This window comes from Corvus hawaiiensis, chromosome 15, assembly GCF_020740725.1.
Source record: "Corvus hawaiiensis isolate bCorHaw1 chromosome 15, bCorHaw1.pri.cur, whole genome shotgun sequence".
Taxonomy (NCBI): domain Eukaryota; kingdom Metazoa; phylum Chordata; class Aves; order Passeriformes; family Corvidae; genus Corvus; species Corvus hawaiiensis.
Genome location: NC_063227.1, coordinates 18,261,040 through 18,278,200, shown reverse-complemented (window position 1 = coordinate 18,278,200; position 17,161 = coordinate 18,261,040). Strand labels below are relative to the sequence as shown.

At 55.8% G+C, this 17,161-nt stretch overlaps 1 protein-coding gene across 1 annotated transcript; it reads right to left on the bottom strand.

The window, feature by feature from the left end:
* Nucleotides 1–3,583: 3,583 nt before the first annotated feature.
* Nucleotides 3,584–9,713, bottom strand: LOC125333558 (protocadherin-10-like). The gene is made up of 4 exons (XM_048319503.1): nt 6,623–9,713; nt 5,414–5,472; nt 5,221–5,309; nt 3,584–5,004 (listed from the first exon to the last, which is right to left on the bottom strand). The coding sequence occupies exons 1-4, from the start codon at nt 9,107–9,109 to the stop codon at nt 4,757–4,759; spliced, it is 2,883 nt and encodes a 960-aa protein (XP_048175460.1). The 5' UTR covers nt 9,110–9,713; the 3' UTR covers nt 3,584–4,756.
* Between the last annotated feature and the right edge of the window lie 7,448 nt (nt 9,714–17,161).

Here is a 17,161-nt window from a genome sequence, read left to right as displayed (position 1 = left end):
TTGACTGCACAAATGTTTTATTTTTCAATCCGTTTAACATGAACTTGTTTGCCTTGCTTCCTGGAGCTGGAGAAGCACTCTGAATTCCGAATGCTGAAATAAAAATCACTGCTATTGTTTAAAACATGCAAAAATGTATCATTTATTCAAATGTAAGATTTGTAAGTCATTGAATTTCATGGGAGACGAATCATTAGTCAAAGTGCAGACTGCACTAGGGGTCATATTTAATTTATTTTCAAAGCCTTCATTCGTGCTTTTTGGTCCAGTGTGTCATAAGTTATTCAATACACAAAGGTGTCTACTTATGTCTCAAAGTAATTAAGCTGATTAAGTCATATTATCACTAACAAGAAGCATTAATTCCACTTGAGTGCATGCTGCAAAACAGAGCCAGTGACATTTCCACTGCTTAAACTGAAAACACATTATAGGCTAACTGGGAAGCAAAAGCTTCCCTCAGCCCTGGCCTGTTCCTGCATCTGATCTCCGTGGAGGAGTTGGCAACTGATGTTTTCAGAGCAGTGAAAAAGGAAAAGGTGCAAAGGAGCAGAGAAAATCAGCACGTGACAATCATGCAGACGTTTTTGAGTGTGGCAGAGGTTAAGTTATTATGACAGAAGCTAAAGGATATTTATTTCTACAAAACATCTGCTGAGATCAAAAAGGAAACTGGAGGAAGTGATCCAGCTAGGAACAGCAGGCTGTTCTGTGGTGGGGTTCAGGGAGACATTTAAGACACTGATGCAATTCGAAAAGAAATCTGAATGGATCTTGACCCAGTCTTAAATAAATTAAGGTGTGTTCCAGCATTATGAAGAGAAGAGAAGAGAAGAGAAGAGAAGAGAAGAGAAGAGAAGAGAAGAGAAAAGAGAAATTTCTAGCATCTTTGGAGGATCTAATTAACCACTGAGTGCCACAGACTGGGCTGGATCCAAGGTCCATGCAGAGGCTCCCACTGGTCCATGGATTTTAGCTCTGTCCTGCCAATACCACGCCCTCTGGGAGCTGAGACCCACCTGTATCCATGGCTCTACCCAGCCTGACCCAGCTGCATGCAGAGTGCTGTGTCCATGCTGAGGCTTTCCGGGGAATTTGCTGGCTGCTTTTTGTTCTGTGCGTGGCAGGTGGGAGTAGAACTGAGCATCAGCCCTTCTGGGTCTTTCCCTCTGGCCTCTTTTCTCTCTACCTCTGGATTCATTTTGTCTCTCTGGGATACATTTTCAAGTCATTACAGAGATACAAGTAATGTTTCCATCCGAACAGTCTATTCAGCAAGAGCACAAACCCCCTGTTTGTGCTGGCGCCCAGAAGCGCTGTGTGCCTGCCTCGCATGGCCTGAAGCATTTTTGCAGCCAACTGCACCACATGGCAGCTTTCCCACTGTCCTAGAAGCAAATCTCAAGCTGGCTAGCATGTCCTTGAAAGCCAAATTTGCCTCTGGATCTCTGAGAGAGCTGGAACATGTGAGAGGGGCATCTAGAGAGTGTTCTGCTGAGCAGATCTCCAAAGGAGCTCTCATGCCCAGTGCATTACCAGGCTACAGAAACCAGCTAATGCTCATCAGCTGCGCAGGAGTGTAAGCACAGGGAGAGTTGTAAAAATAACTAGTTGTAGGGCAAAGACCTTGCATTTTTAATGAGACCCTGTCCCTGTGGGAGATCTTCAAAGGAGATCTCATCTATTAGATGGACGATTCTGACCAGACATGCCCTTTGAAGAGGGATAGTAGTGTGCTTGAATTACATTTATGCAAGTCCTCTCTCCCCTAAAGCAAGTCCCTTTTTATTGTCCTTTTTATCAATATGGTGATTGAAATGAAAGATTGAAACTGAGCTCTTGTCAGTGTAGCTTTTCCTTCAACTAAGCAGAAGTGGATACTCAGGGAATGTGGGGTGTTGGGGCCTGGGCTGGGTGCTGTGTTGCTCAAATCCCTTTTGGAAGACGCCTGACCCATACAAACGTGGGGGTCAGCAAGGAGTACAGAGGTGTGTGCGTATCTATCTCATCCCATGGGCTGATGGTCAGGAGTAATGGAGAGGAGATGAAGGCAATTCAGTGGGCACCAGTGAGCCTTGGTAGCAGGAACTTTAAAATGCCAAGAAAATACACTGGAGAGTGACAGGGAGATGGCAAATCTGTCCCCTTGATTGCTCGACCCCATGGTTTTCCAAAGGCAGAGGTGCAAAATGTCACTTTCAAAAGCCTGTGGTTTTAGGGGTCAACTTTGAGATCAATTTCCCTTTGGGGAAAATCTGATACAAAACACCACTTACATGTGTTTATTTAGATCTTGGATGCCATGAAGCACAGGATGTGCTGGGTGCTTTTGCTGTGTGAGCTGGAACACAGTGAGCAGCTCGGCCCTCCTGCAGAGGGGCTGCAGCTGAGCCCCTGTGGGCTCTCTGCAGAGGGGCTCTGGTCCTCTCCCAGTGCCTGACCAGCACCTAAAAATGCAGGGAAGATACTGCCAGAGTTAATCCAGGAGGGGGAGATGCTTGTACCCTACAGGGAGTCAGGTCCATTTGATGCTTTTATTACTTCTTGAGGCTGTTATTAATCTTATTGTATCACTTTACATAATTCCCTTGTTCTTTTGAAGCACTGGAACGGGCTAATGCTGTACAGAGGTCTCAGGCAGTAGCTGTTTGGGGTTCTTTCTTACCCTTAACGCTCTCTAGAGACCCTTGAAAAATGCACTTGGCAGCATAAAATCCTTCATCCTACCGTCTAATTGGGACAGGGAATATTTCATCTACCCGCAGTCAGGCAGATATGAGCTGGGACTGAAGTCACCAGAAGCAGCCAGGTCCCTTTCATGTCCAAAGCACCGTCCTCCCGGGCCCCTGACTCCCACGAGGCCCCTTTGAGTGCTCCCTACCCCCTGCTTCCACTGAAGAGCACACTGCCCACTTGTAGACAAGGACTTTTCTGGGTTAATCCCAAAAGCCGCATTGCAGCCTCCCCAAGCCAGTCACCAAGTGAGTACACGGTATGAGAAGGACAACCACGGCCTGGCCACTTCAGGACTTCATCTGAAGGGGAAACACTTCCCTCATCAAGCCAAGAGATATCCCACCAACAGATACAGGCTTGACTATTCCCAGGGAGCTGGTCCCTACATGTGGCTCACACCCAGGCTGTCTCTGTGGCTCCTGAGGCAAGCTGCTGGTCCCTAGTGTCCAGGGGAAAGGGTAAATTAACCAGAGAAAGCACCACAACAGCCACAAGCTGTTATGCCGTTCGTGCCACATCCAGCCCCTCTCCCCAGCAGCTTGTGTATGCCCACACCATGGTGCAAATTCCCCCCTGCCCGAGCTGGAGCACGGAGAAAGGAGCTGTGTGACATCTCCAGCCCCTTCTGGCCATGAGCCCAAAGTGCTCCTGAGTCCAGGGGAGGAGGGAAGGGGACCTTGAGCCCCCGGAATCCAGGTGAAGTGAATAAAATGAGCTCTCGGCATAAAAGGAGCTCTCTGCTCCAGAACTCCGAAGGCCAGAAGGACAGATGTATTTCCTGAAGTTGGGAGAGCTGTGCAGCAACCCCTGCTGTCGTGTGCAACTCAGGGACAGCCAGGAGCCAGGGTGAGCTATTAAAATACAATTTATTGGTACAAATCAGACATAGTGAAACAAACTCAGTTTAGAAAGAGCTGTCATGTTCTGCACAGATGGATTCAAAATGAACTGTCCCGTGACCGGAGCAATTGGCAATGGTGACAGACAGACTGGTGGACAGGTGCAGGGTGTGCAAGGCAGGGGAGAGACTGTTCTGGGGCTGGAGTCCTGCCCTTGAGAGCTCCTGACTGCCAGCTAAAAGTTCTCAAAGAGAAACAGGGCAGACTTGGAGATGTTTGTCCTATGCAGGTGGGGTGCCCAGTGCAGGGGGTCCTCCAGGCATTCAGGACTTGGGGAAAACAGAGATCCGAGGGAGGGCAGGGGCGGGAGGGAAGAGACTGTCACCTGTGCTGGGGTCACTCCAATGGTTGGGAAACTGTTTTTCATTCACATGATGTTGCCTTGGGCTAGAGAGCTACCCAGCAGGGCCTCACCTTGTGCATCTCTCAGGTACTTAAGCTAGCAGCTCTTCTGGCCATCCGATCCGTGTGTGCACACGCTGCTCCTGGAACAAAGGCTGTCTCTGTCCTGCACCCTGGCTATGTCCAGCCTTGCAAGTGTTGGGTCAGGGTCTGAAGAGAAGCACTCATGAAGCCCGGGTTTTGCACTCACTTCCCAGAGAAAACAGATGCCAATTGCTGCTCTAGACATGCAACACATCCCACTGGATCTCAGGGACAGAGCAATGGTCACTGTCCCAGTGTGTAAGGTCAGGCTTGGCTGGGTCTGCATACACTTTCCGTGCCTACTGGGACAGAGATACAGGCATGCAGCTCAGTACATTCACACAGCCAGACAAGACAAAGAAGTGACAATGTTTACAGAGAGGAATGGTCCCTAAGGGGACATGGGAATGGGTAAACTCAAGGCAGATTTGCTTAAATCTGGTCATATGGACCTCAAACAGCACCTGCTGCCAACACAGCTCTGCAAGATGAGATGGGAGAAATTCCCCCTGCCACCACCCCCCTATCCCTGTAATTTTCAGTCTCTTGCTCCTTAAATCCTTCCCCCTTGCTCTGTTGAGCCACTCTCCCAGCATCCCATAAAGTTGTGAGCAGTCCATACATGGAGGCATGTGCTGCGGGTGGACCTGGCAGCTGAAATAATGCAGGAGATTCCAAGGATAGAGCCATCCAGGCTATTTCAGGTCGTTGTTGATAACCACACTGTCATGCATGTCACAGTAAGTTGTCATCTTCTTCCTCTTGCCAAAGGTGGAGAAGCTGTTTTTGTTCTCCCGGCCTGGGAAGAGGGGCCCATCCTTGCTGGAAAGCAGAGCGGGGGTGCCGGGGATGTAAACGTTGTGCTGATAATCCAGGGCTGGGTACAAGGGGCTGTACTGGGGTGTCCAGATGCTGTTGGGGCCTGATGAAGCTTTCTGAAACTCTGGAGGAAAAATGAGCTCAGTAAGATTGGCTCAGGTCATATCCACACCCCAGGATGCAAGTCCTGTGTCACCAACCTCCGTTCTGGTGCCTGGACACCCCTTCCACCCACAGAACTTCACCACTGCTAGGAACAGGGATGTGACCCCCCCCCACTGCACTTCCAACAAGTGACCAGAGGGTCTGGTCTTCCCAGCCCCAGTGTCCCAATACTAACCAGAGACAGGGGTCACCAGCGTGCACAGCCTCTCGTGCTCCTTCTGAAGGGCTTTACGGATTTCCCCCACATCTTCCAGGCTCTGGGAGCTAAAGAGAAGAGACCAGTTCAAAGCTGTGTTGGAGATAACCTCCCCATTCCCATATCCCCCTTCCACCTGCTTCCTCTGTTCCCCCAGTGCTGGATTTGGTACCTTTTCAGGGCAGGTCGCTGTGTGCTTGGAGGCAGCCAGTCTGTGTTGGGCTGCTTGGCCTGGAAAACACAGGGAAGAGCAAGGCTGGTTATTGGGACTCTCTGTCAATCAGCCCTGGGACCCTTTGCCAAACAGCCCAGCCCTGCCAGCACAAGGCTTCAGCAGGCAGGGATGCAGGACCACATCTCCACTTTCCCTGTGCCCTTTGTGGAGAAGCAAGCAGCACATTCCCCTCTTGGGGAGCCTGAGACAACGTTGAGTCAGCTTGTTCCCTTCTGGACCTTCCTCACCCTCCTGAGATACTGGGGTGGTTTGGGGCTTGTCCTGTGCCTCTGGGAGTTTTAAGTCTGGCATTCTGGGGAGAGACAGGTGGTTTTCCTATTCCTGTTAATTTTCGAAAGCCTTTTTTGCATATGTGATGTTTACTTAGCCCAGGTCTGAGGTACCAAATGGTGAGAGATGCAGAAATTGGCTGCATGCTCAGTGTCCCAGGAGGGCTGCAAAAACTACAGGAAAATCTAATTAAGCATTAGGGAAGAGAGTCCAGGGGTGCAAGGAGACACGTGGAGAGACTCTCTTGGCAGAGAGTCTTGGGATCTCCTCGGAAGGGCTGGTTTATTAAAAGTCAAACGTAAGTGGATTAGACGCCTCATCACTCTCCATCCTTGTAATCGTGTTTTGGAGAGTCTTTCATCGGGAAAATTAGACATTCCTCATTTCAATACCTAACAAATGTTGACATCAAAATCCCGCCCTGAAGACCCCACTCCCTGCCTGCTGGCACAGTCTGTGCAGAGCAGCAGCCAGGCCCAGGACACCGCGGCCCCCGCCAGCACAGGGGAAGCAAAGCAGCAGTGATGCTCAGACTGCCCCAGTGTGAATTGCCTACCCAGGCTAAGGAGAAGCCACCCCCACTATCCCACCTCCCCTAGGGCACTGGAGCATCTCTGTTGCCTCTAATGGGTACAAAAGACGGTGAGAAGGGATTTCCTCTCGCCTCAGCCGAGCCTGACGCTCCCCCTGTAATTAGACCCGTCGGGAAGCGCAGTGGAGATCCCTCTGCCTAACTGCTCCTAATTCCCGCACTGATCAAAGGCTCCGGTTATTCTCTGGGAGAAGCCGTGCCTGCTTTCCCTCGTGGCAGAGGCTGAGGGAGGGGGCTGGGGGCACCCGCGGAGCACTGGTAAGTACTGCTGGGCATTATGTTACCTCTTTGGAGACCTGGAGATGCTGGTCTGGCCAGGACCGCTTCCCGGGATCCTTCTCGTTGTTCCGGGGGGGGCTGCAGGGTTTGAGGAACATGAAGTCACTCTGAGCAGACTCAGGACCAAGGCAGACCTTGTAGCAGTAGCCTGGGGGGCCGCCCGCAGGCACATCAAGGCAGGTGGCAGCCGTGGTCCCTGCAGGGGGCTGTGCCGTCAGGTTGGAAGTCTTCAGGCCGTCAGAGGAGGGTCTGGACCCAGGACAGCAGTGGCAGCGAGGTGGTGAGCAGCTGTCCCCTTGGCGGGAACGCCGCTCTCCACGGCAGCGAATGGCTGTGAGAATGAGGATGGCAAGAAGGAAAGTGAAGGAGATGGAGCCCAGGGAGACAAGGAGATAGAGGGTGAGTGGGGAAGACGAGGACGCCTCTGGAGGGAGGCTGAACTCGCTGAAGTCGGAGAGAGTCTGGGGCATGGTCTCCACCACCGAAAGCAGGAGGGACACGGTGGCAGAGAGGGCTGGCTGTCCACCATCCCGCACCTGCACCACCAGCTGCTGCTGGCTGGCATCCTGCTCCAGAAAGGAGCGGAGGGTGCGCAGCTCACCCGTGTCAGGCGCCACGCTGAAGAGGGTGAAGTCAGTAGCCTGGAGGAGCTGGTAGGAGAGGCGAGAGTTCAGCCCCGCATCTGCATCCACTGCCGACACCGTGCCCACGAGGTAGCCGGGCCTGGCTGAGCGTGGCACGAGTTCAGTGGCAACAGAGCCATTGCGTGGCATGGGAGAAACGATAACCGGAGCGTTGTCATTCTGGTCCAACACAAAGATGTGGACGGTGACGTTGGCACTGAGAGGGGGAAACCCTGCATCCTGTGCTTGCACCTGGATCTGGAAGCTGCGGATCTGCTCATAGTCAAGGGAGCGCAGGGCGTACATGTGCCCGCTGTCTGAGTTGATGGACACGTAGGTGCCCACAGGCATGCCATGGATGTGCCCATCTGCAATGGAGTAGGACAGGTAGGCGTTTTGTTGGCAGTCAGGGTCCAATGCACTGACAGAGCAGATGGAGGCACCTGGTGCGTTGTTCTCCATCACATAGACACTGTAGGAGGGTTGGAGGAAGCGCGGAGCGTTGTCGTTCACATCAGATACTGGGACGGTGAGGGTGCTGCGGGTCAGCAGGGCAGGCGAGCCCATGTCTCGTGCTGTGATGCTTACGTTGTACTCAGGCACAACCTCCCGGTCCAGCGCTTGCGTGGTGACCAGTGTGTAGTAGTTCCGGAAGGAGGAGCGGAGCTCAAATGGTACATTGGGGCCAACTTCACAGCTCACACGCCCGTTGTCCCCAGAGTCCCGGTCCAGAACACTGATGACAGCAATGACGGTGCCTGGGGGTGCATCCTCCAGCACAGGTGTGGACACAGAGGTGAGGGTCACCTCTGGCGCATTGTCATTGACATCGAGGAGGTGCACAAGCACCCTGCAGTGCACAGCCACAGCTGAGGGTCCGCGGTCCTTGGCTTGCACGTAGAGCTCGTGGAGGCTGGCCCGCTCATAGTCCAGGTGGCCCTTCAGCAGCACCTGCCCACTCCGGGGCTCTATGTGGAAGAGCTCCCGGACACGTGGTGGTGCGTGCCCACTGAAGGAGTACTCAATCTCCCCATTGGGGCCCTCATCCAGGTCAGTGGCATTGAGCTGGATGACCAGAGTGCCAGCAGGAGCATCCTCAGGAAGGCTCACACCGTAGGAGGGCTGGTCAAAGGCAGGCACGTTGTCGTTCGCATCCAGCACCGTGACGAGGATGTGCGCTGTGCCTGAGCGTTCGGGGACACCGCCGTCAAGAGCAGTGAGCAGCACCCGGTGCACACGTTGCTGCTCACGGTCGAGGGCACGCTCCAGCACCAGCTCTGCAAACTTGCTGGCATCACTGCGCGTCTGCACCTCAAGTGAAAAGAAACCATTGGGGCTGAGGCGGTAGGTGTGCACAGAGTTGGTACCCACGTCAGGATCCTGGGCACTCTCCAGCGGGAAGCGGGCACCAAGCACGGCAGACTCAGCCACCTCCAGCACATATTCTTGCCAAGGGAAGGTGGGTGCGTGGTCGTTGATGTCCAGCACCTCCACCTCGACGCGGTAGAGCTCCAATGGGCTCTCGACGAGGAGCTGCAGGTGAAGCAGGCAGGTCCCCCCGGCCTCGCACACCTCCTCCCGGTCAATCCGCTCGTTCACGAAGAGGATCCCGTTCTCCAGGTTCACCTCCAGGTGCTGCCTGGCCCCGGCCCGTGACACGATCCGGAACCTCCGCGCTGACAGGGTGGACACATCCAGTCCCAGGTCCTCACCCAGGTTGGCCACGAAGGCTCCGTGCTCCAGCTCCTCTGGCACGGCGTAGCGCAGCTGCCCCCGTGCCGGGTGGCGTGCCGGGGGCCCGGCCAACAGGAGGAAGAGGAGGGAGCGGAGGAAGAGCTGCCCCCGCCCGGAGCCTGCTCCGGCCCCCATGGCCCCGCAGCAATCCCGGGGACGATGAGTCGCACCCGCGCCGCCGCCTCCTCCCTCGCCTTCGCTTGCCTCTTGCACTTTCAAAGAGTTTCGGGCTCCCGGGGGGCGGCGGAGGAGGGCCTTGCCCAGAGCTGGGGGGCCGAACCGCGGTCACCGGCAGTCACTTAACCCTTTCTTTGCTGGCCTCCGCAAGGGGCTGCAATCCGGGTCCCGGGGCCGCAGCAGAATTTGTTTACCGGAGCCGGACGCACCTGGGGAGGGGACCACCTTCGGGGAGATCCCGTTAACGGCGGTGGGAGCTCCAGCGAGACCGATCGCTGCCCGGGGCACCGGTATTACCCCGCAGATGCTGCGTTCGTCCCCGCGGTAGATTAAGAGGAGCCCAGATCGCGGCTGCTGCCAAATCCCCCGGCCGCGTCCCCCGCCGTGCCGGTCCTAACCTTTACCAGATGGTTAAGCCCCTCCGGACTTGATTACATTTCCCTGCACACCGTTTTCCTTGTAATGCGGAGTTTTTAATTACAGGAGCAGGGGGATTACAGCCCTGGATAAAGCTGAGCCCATCAGCGCGGAGGCACAGAGACCCCCCCCTCTTTCCCTTTCCCTGCCTGCTTCCACCCCCGACACCCCGCTTGCCCACACCCCCGCGTCCCAAATCCCGCTCCCCCACCGTGCACCCCAGTGTCAGCCCCCTCGGGCTCTCGGGGCACGATCCTGCCCAGATACCCCAGGATCTGCCTCCCCACACCCCCAGCGGTGCCCCCACCGCGGGCACAAACTTTCCGCCCCCCGCGGAAGGCGAGGGGGAGGCGGGAGCAGAGCGAGCCGCGGGTCCCCCGCCGGCCCCCAAAGCGCGACAGACGGCGTCCCCTGCGCCCCCCCGTCCCCTCCCCACCCCGGTACCGCTCACGGTCCCTCCGCTGGCCGATCCGTTCTCCCCGCAGACCCGTCTCCAGCCGCCGCCGCGCCCGGCCAGCTCCGTGCGTCGTCTCCCACCGTCGCCGTCCCCGGGGGCGCTCGGTAACGGGACGGGGCGGCCGCTGCCCCCGCCCCGCGGCTGCTCAGGGTGCGGATAATCCCCTAACGATCTAGTTAAAGGCTCGAAGGGGCTCGGAGCGGCTTTAGCCGGGCACTGATATTTCACCGCCTTTGTCTCTGCTTGCCGGTCCCCGTTGGGAAGGGAACCGCCGGCCCCAACCGCTCCCCCCACCTTGCTCCCTACGGGGAGCCGAGTGGCAAGCAGGATCCAGGGGCGACCGGGAGACCGGAGGAGGCAGGAGGCGGCGGAGCTGGAGGGGTTTGTCGGGCTGGGAAAAGGATTTTGTCCCTGGGAGCGCAGCGAGACCCACGCGGGACGTGCCGCGCTCGTGGGGTCTCGGTTCGGGAAGGAGGGCTGGCAGGGGCGGGCAGGTGGAAGGATCGGAGCGCCTGGGGCACGCGTGGGCTCGTGCCGCTCACGGGTGAAATCGGGACGGCTCCCGGTAAGTGAAGCCCAGCCTGCATCGGCAGCGCCGGTCACTGCCAGCCTGTCCCCCGCGCCATCTCCCACGCCAAGACCACCCCTGGCGGCGTCGTTGTCACCCCCGCCCCGATCTGTTTCTTTCTAATCCCCCCCCAATCCCCGATTTGCGCCCCCCCCCCCGCACGCCCCCCGCCCCTCTTTCCATCGCCGCCCAGCCCTCCCGGGGCTGAGACCCCGGAGGTGGGATGGAGTGGATAGCGCTCCTCCGGGAGCCGCCTCGAGTGCTGCTCAGGCCAGAGGGGGATTGAGGGTGGGGGTGAGATGGGACACAGAAATTTTCGGGGGTCTTATTTCATTCCCTCCAGTCCTTCCCCCGTCTCCGACCAAATGCATTCTGCAAAATCATTGGAGCGGCTCTGGTCCTATTGTTTGATTTAGAGTAAAATATTCACCACCACCTCCTTCTCCCCCAGGTGCACCGGCAAGATCCGAGACTCCCCGACTCCCTGCCCGGTCCTTCCCGCCCTTCTTCAGCTCTGCTTGGTAATGCACCCCCCACCCCCAAACATCTTCCTTGCTGCTTCCTTGGGGGGGGGCCGGGGGAACCCTGTCACGTCCCCTCTTGCTTCCCTCCCCTAACGGAGGTCATAGGATAGCCCCATTCTGTTCCTTTTCCTCATCTCCCCAGACCTTGCAGTCTCTTCCTGCTTCCCTCCCAGACCCCATGATTCCAGGGGACCAAGGTCAAACGCAGCGGGGAGGAGGGGTTGGCCTTGAGAGGGAGCACAGACTTGTTCCAAGGATCCCTTTCCTGAAGGAAATGGCACAGGCTGGGGGTGCTGCAGAGGGATGAGGAATCCAAAGAGGAGCCTTTTTTGGGGGAACAGAGCAGAGGAGGGTGAGCAGCAGGATGGGGGGGATGGAGTGGGCACAGTGCACCGCTAACACCCTGCTTTGTATCCTGTAGATTTTAAGGCCCCTCTTGTGGTGCAGAGGAGTGTTCAGCTGCCAGCCCTGTTCTCTCTGGGTAGGGAATCAGGATGCGGCTGGGAGCTTGTTTTCGGAAAATGCTGGAAGCTAGAAGAGGGTATGTCTGTCTGAGATGTCTTGGCACAGGCGGGCGGGTGGCCAGTTGCCGCAGGTCAGCACTGATGTGCCTTGGCAAGGCCAGACGGAGAGATCAGGGTGGGATGTAGGAGGAGATGCTGCAGGTTGAGCTGCCTTGGAAAAGTCATGCAGAGAGCAAAGGACTGGGGGGGGACCATCACTCAGCTGCCTGTGGGCACTAAATCTTGCCCAGCCACCACTGTCACTCCATTTTCCTGCCTGCTGCGTGCTGGGGCAGCAGAAGGGGCTGCAAGAAACGCTCTCCCTGCCAGACCACACAGCCCTTCCCCCAGCTCCCCAGGGCGCCCGTCTGCCCAGCCGTGCATGTGGCTTCGCTGCTCCCTTCTCGCTCCAAGCAGGAGCAGTTATAGTTTGTGGTGCCCAAGAGGGCAACCGCAGTGGAAGTGGGGGGGGTCTCCTGGTGGGAATGAGAGCAGCCCTGGCCCTGCAGCTGGGAAGTCACTCTGGGGTTGCTTCTGTAGGGTCAGGTGCTGGGGCTTTGGTCTGTGAAGCCACAACGCTCTCTGCAGCAGGATGCCCTCACCAGTGCTTCTTCCGCTCCAAAGCTTTGGTTCCCTGCCTTCCCTTGGGAGGAAAACCCATGCCCTGAAGGGGATGGTGGCCATTTTGGCATGTTTATCAGGGCTGGTGGGCACTCTGCCTGCCCTTGTGTGCTGGGATGCAAGATATGACACATGCCCATCTCCTTTCAGGGACAGGATGAGAAAGTAAGGGCATGAGCCGTAGAAAGGAAATTCTTATTAAGGAAAAATCTTTACCATGAGGGTGGTAAAACACTGTCACAGGGACCAGACTGGGGAGGGGATTGTCATCCTGCAGATCCTTCTGAGCTGCACAATCTAGTTCTGAGTAGGGATACCCCAGGATCCTCCAGATGTCCCAAGAGAACGAAACCCTTGTGAACCCGGAAAGTCCCAGTCACTGAGCAGAGGTGAGTAGGTCACCAAGGCAAGGGAAAGAGCTGCCCAGAGAGCCCAGCCTTCCAGAGCACAGGTCCCAGATTTGTCAGGAGCCACTCCTCTTCACAGGCACCATGCCCAGGGGTGGATGGAGCAACGAAGGATGCCGGGACTCTATTCCTACTGGAAGTCCTTGTCCATGGGCTTTGCTCTGCAAGGTGCTGGAGTTGCTTAGCACCCTCCTCTTCCTCTGCAGCGGTGCAGGAAGAAATTTTGTACCAGGTATGTGTTCCAGGGGGTTTGTAGGTGAGAAGATGTAGCTGAGGTGACCAATTCAAGGCTCACTACTGGTGGAAGGCCCTTGACTTTCCTGGCCAGCCACACATGGGGACAACTCCCCCAGTCCCTTCTGGGATAGGTGGAAGCTGAACACAGGCTCAGCTCTGAGCAGACCTCTGTAGCTGTCACCTCCTTTTGAGCATTTTCAGGACATGGGGCCCAGTCCTGCTCAGCCTCTGGGGGAGGCAGTTCTGACTCCTTGTAGGACACAGACTTCAATGGCAGCTCAGGAAGCCAGGTCACCCCTCCTGCTCTGGAGGGGGGGAATTTCTTGCAAACCCAAGCTGCCAAAGGAGCTGTTCTCATGGCTGGTGTCTTGTTCAACTTGAAGTAAGACACTCGGGACCCAAAGCAAAAGCGAAGGGATGTGTCCCCATTATCCTGAGAGCTGGGACTACTCATTTTGTTGTGGGCATCCTCTTAGAAGGTTTACCTAAAATGTCCTGAGGGAACGTTTCCTTTCTGCTGGGAAGGACTAAGGAATGGGGATCAGTGAGCAGGAAAGAAAGGTGGGCAACAGTGTGATAATTGCATGGGGGAAGAGCAGAAGCTTTGTGAGAGAGGAGGTGACACCTCTCCTCTGTCAGGCACCAGTGTGACTGGTGTTGGAATATTATGCACAACACCTGTGCTTGAAGTTCTGAAAGGTTAAAAAACTGATTTAAGGCTTGGAGCAATACCTCACAGGGAGAAGTGTAAGTGAAACTGCCTGAACTCTGTGCAGAAAGAAACCAGAGGAGAAATGATGGTAGGGCCAGGGAGGTGTTACCAGGAGGAAATGCTTTGGACAGTTAGAAGGAATGCAGAGCCATGGCCTGAGCCTGACAGCTTCGTGTATTGGGCAGTGAGAGGGGATCAAGCTGTCAGGATTTTCAGTGGGGTCTGTGTCTTTTGGTGTCTGCAGATCCACGTGGAACAAAAGACTCCCAAGCTCCCCAGTGTATCATGATAAAATGGGAAGACTGGGCCCGGGAAGAAGGGTTCTGATTGATCTCACCTCCCTCAGCAAAGAAACCACTGCAGCTCTTCTACTCATGTTGAAGCTGGGACCCCAGTGAGGAGGCCAAGGGGCAGAAGTTGGAGTGGATGATTCCTCTCCCCTCAGGCATCTTGCAACACCCAAACAAAAACTGTGTGCCTGCAGTTCACATTGAAGTCCCACATCCCTGGGATAGGTTGGTGGTTTCAGAAGGGAATTGCAGGAAAAGGCATGTCCTCCTTTATCCCCATTTCTAAAATCCTAATTCTTCCAGTCCTGGGCAGATATGGGGATGTTTCCTGCTTCCCTGTCCCTTCTTTCACTTCATTTCTCTGTCTCCATTCCCAGGATAGGGACCACCTCTACCTTCCCACTCTCCCCTGGTCCATGCCAGGGACTTTGTCCCCCTGAGACACACCCCACCATCCCCATCTTCTCCTGGGAGCTTTGCAGATCCTCCAGGTCTCCCTTTTCTCCCCCACCAGCCCTACTTCTTTCCTCTCTGTCTGAGAGATCAGTCATCGAGGGTGTCAACGCACACACACCCGACTCCCCGGGGAGGATGGGGAGCTGGAAGCTGGGGGTGGTGTTCTGCTGCGAGAAGGCAAAGCTGCCATCAGCAGCCGCTTTGATCTGGAGACAATTACAGACGAGTGTAGGACCCTGCTCCACTCAGCCAATAAATAATGGAATTTGTGTGTTGACACAGACAGATTTCCCCCAAACTGTCAGAGAAGGGGAGACGGAGTGAGTGAACGGGAGCCCGAGAGGCTGGAGGGAAGGGGAGAGAAGCAGGAAGGAGAAGGAATGAAGCAGGCCTGTGGGAAAAGAGGGAGAAGGGAAAAAAAAGAACTTTGGGAAGGCAACACTGATGGGGGGAAGCTGGGCAGGGAGGAGAAGGAGCCTAAGGAACACATATTTGCACAGGGGAAGGAAAATCAAGACAGGAACTGTGGGTGGAAAGGGGGGGGGGGAGTGCTGCATATGCAGCTGGAAGCAGAGGGAAAAAAATCTGAAGGTGGAAAAGAAAGAGAAGGAGGAACAAAGGCATGGCAGTGTCCCCGGGGCTCCCGGGCTGCCTGGCAGATCACACGCTCTCCGAGCAGGGACCATATTCCCGCAGCCCTCCGCAGAGCGGCCCTGACCCCCCCGAGGCGCTCAGCACTGCGGAGCTGGCGATGGGGAGGCACGCATGAGTTGGTGAAATGGTGCCACTGGTGCGCAGCCAACAGCAGAAATTTGCTCTGAGATCACAAGTCCCTGAAAAACCTCCTGTGGATGCCCTGTCCCCATGCTCCTCCTGCTCCTCCCCATCTCCCTCTCCCTGCTCCCTCTCCAGCCTGGAGCTGTTTGTTCTCTGGCTGGTGATGGTTTTGTACTTCACTTACAACAAAGTAAAACCTCCCTTGTGCTCAGGAGCTCCACACCGAGCCCAGCAGAAACCATCCATCCAGCAACCCTCCAACCTGGATGCAGCAACAGACCTGACAGGGATGGGGGAGGCACTGGGGTTGTCTCCTTCCTCCCAGTTTGGAACACTCAAGAGCCCTGTTTGTTCCCTCTTGGTCCCATCTGTGGCCTGAGCTGGCTCAGCCCCAGAAATTGAGTGTGCGGAGTATGGCCCAACCTGCTGAGGTCTCCAGGCCAAGCACCACTTCACTGTGTGTGTCTGTGGCTCCTAGCTCGATCCTTTTTGCTGAAACAGGCATCCAAGTTTCCCATCCAAGCTCCAGATGGGAAGCAAATACCTCTCAGCCCAGGGATTTTCCCCTCTACAAATCTTCACCTCACCCTATCTCTGCCTCCCACCCCTTCCTGAACCAATGCCCAGAGGAGCTGTGGCTGCTCCATCCCTGGAAGGGTTCAAGGCCAGGTTGGATGGGGCTTGGAGCAATCTGGTCTAGTGGAAGGTGTCCCTGCCCATGGCAGGGGGTGGAACTGGCTGATCTCCAAGGTCCCTTCCAACCCAAACTATTCCAGGATCCTATGATTCCTATTCCCTTTTGCAGCAACACCAGGGGCTGAACCTTTGCCCTTGCACAGATCAGATTCTCCCCTGCGGGCCCTTGTTCCCCCCACATGAGGAAAGCAGGACAGGATACAGATTGGGCCAAGCATTGACTGATCCAGGTGGCTCTCAGTGTCCATAGAGCTGGGAGGGTGCAGGAATACTGGCTCTGGAGTGGTGTGGGATGGTGCCACAGCAGGTTGACTGATGGGACTGTGGGAGACCCAGGAGCTTCAACAGAGCAGGGGTTGGTGGCACAGACTCCTGGCGCCACTGCACCAGATCAAATCCAGGCAGGAGGGAGGGTTTCCAGGGATATTGCCTATGGATGTTGTTTAGCTTTAATGTTGGGAAATGGCAGGAATGCCTGCCTAACTGGGGCAGCAGTAGCTTGTGGCCTGAGCAGTGGGAGGACTGGAGCTCCTGCCAAGCGTTTAAATCTTTCAGGATGTAAAACTGGTGTAAATCACTGGAAAGCCAGGTCTTTCTGCTAATAAAGTCACAGGGAATGATTCAGCTAGCCCAGACAGGGTAACACACAGAGCCAGGCTGGGACGCCTTCTCCAGAATCACTTCAGGTCCCTGGTCCCAGTCATTTTACTGGGATGGTGGGAATGCTGCTGCTGCTGCTCATCTAGTCCCACGCAGGATGCGAGGAGAGTGAGGGCAAGGTGGATCAGCAGGAGAGGGCAGGGTTGAGGAAGTGCCCAGAAGCCTCCCAGGGTGCCCAGGAAGGGAAGAAAGAAGAGCAGCTGGGTATTCGTGCTCAGCCCCTCCATGAGGCCTCAGCCCTTCATCCCAGGATGAGGCCAGGGAAGAGGTCTGGGAAAGAGGAAGTGGAGGTGGCAAGAGAGATTTGTGTTTTTTCTGGGGTCTGCTGTGACACCCAAACACTGCCATCAATATTTAGTGGGATGGAGGCAAGGGAGGCCAGTTCAAGCTGAGCACAGTCCCCAGCCTTCCTCCAGGTCCTCCAAGCCACAGGTCACGAGTAACTTGCACCTCTGCCCAGGCACTGCGAACAAGCACCAAGGTGGCTCCAGGCACCTCAAAGCACTTTCAGGTTGAGAGCAGGCAGGACACCCCAGCCTGGATGAGCAAACCATGCAAAATGTCTCTCCTTACTCCACCAGATCCCAGCTCTAATTTGTGGAAGAGCTAATGAGAACCAGTAGGGGCAGAGCACCCTGGCCCTGTTCACTGGTGAGGAGGAGAGCTGCAGAACTGGGTGTTCTCC

What these genes read in the sequence shown, in the direction of transcription:
- LOC125333558 (XM_048319503.1), bottom strand. Translation starts at nt 9,109, where the DNA reads ATGGGGGCCGGAGCAGGCTCCGGGCGGGGGCAGCTCTTCCTCCGCTCC. An exon ending in ATCTCCAGGTCTCCAAAGAG is followed by an intron (nt 5,473 to 6,622) that starts GTAACATAATGC and finishes TGTGTTTTCCAG; the next exon opens with GCCAAGCAGCCCAACACAGA. An exon ending in CAGCGACCTGCCCTGAAAAG is followed by an intron (nt 5,310 to 5,413) that starts GTACCAAATCCA and finishes TCTTCTCTTTAG; the next exon opens with CTCCCAGAGCCTGGAAGATG.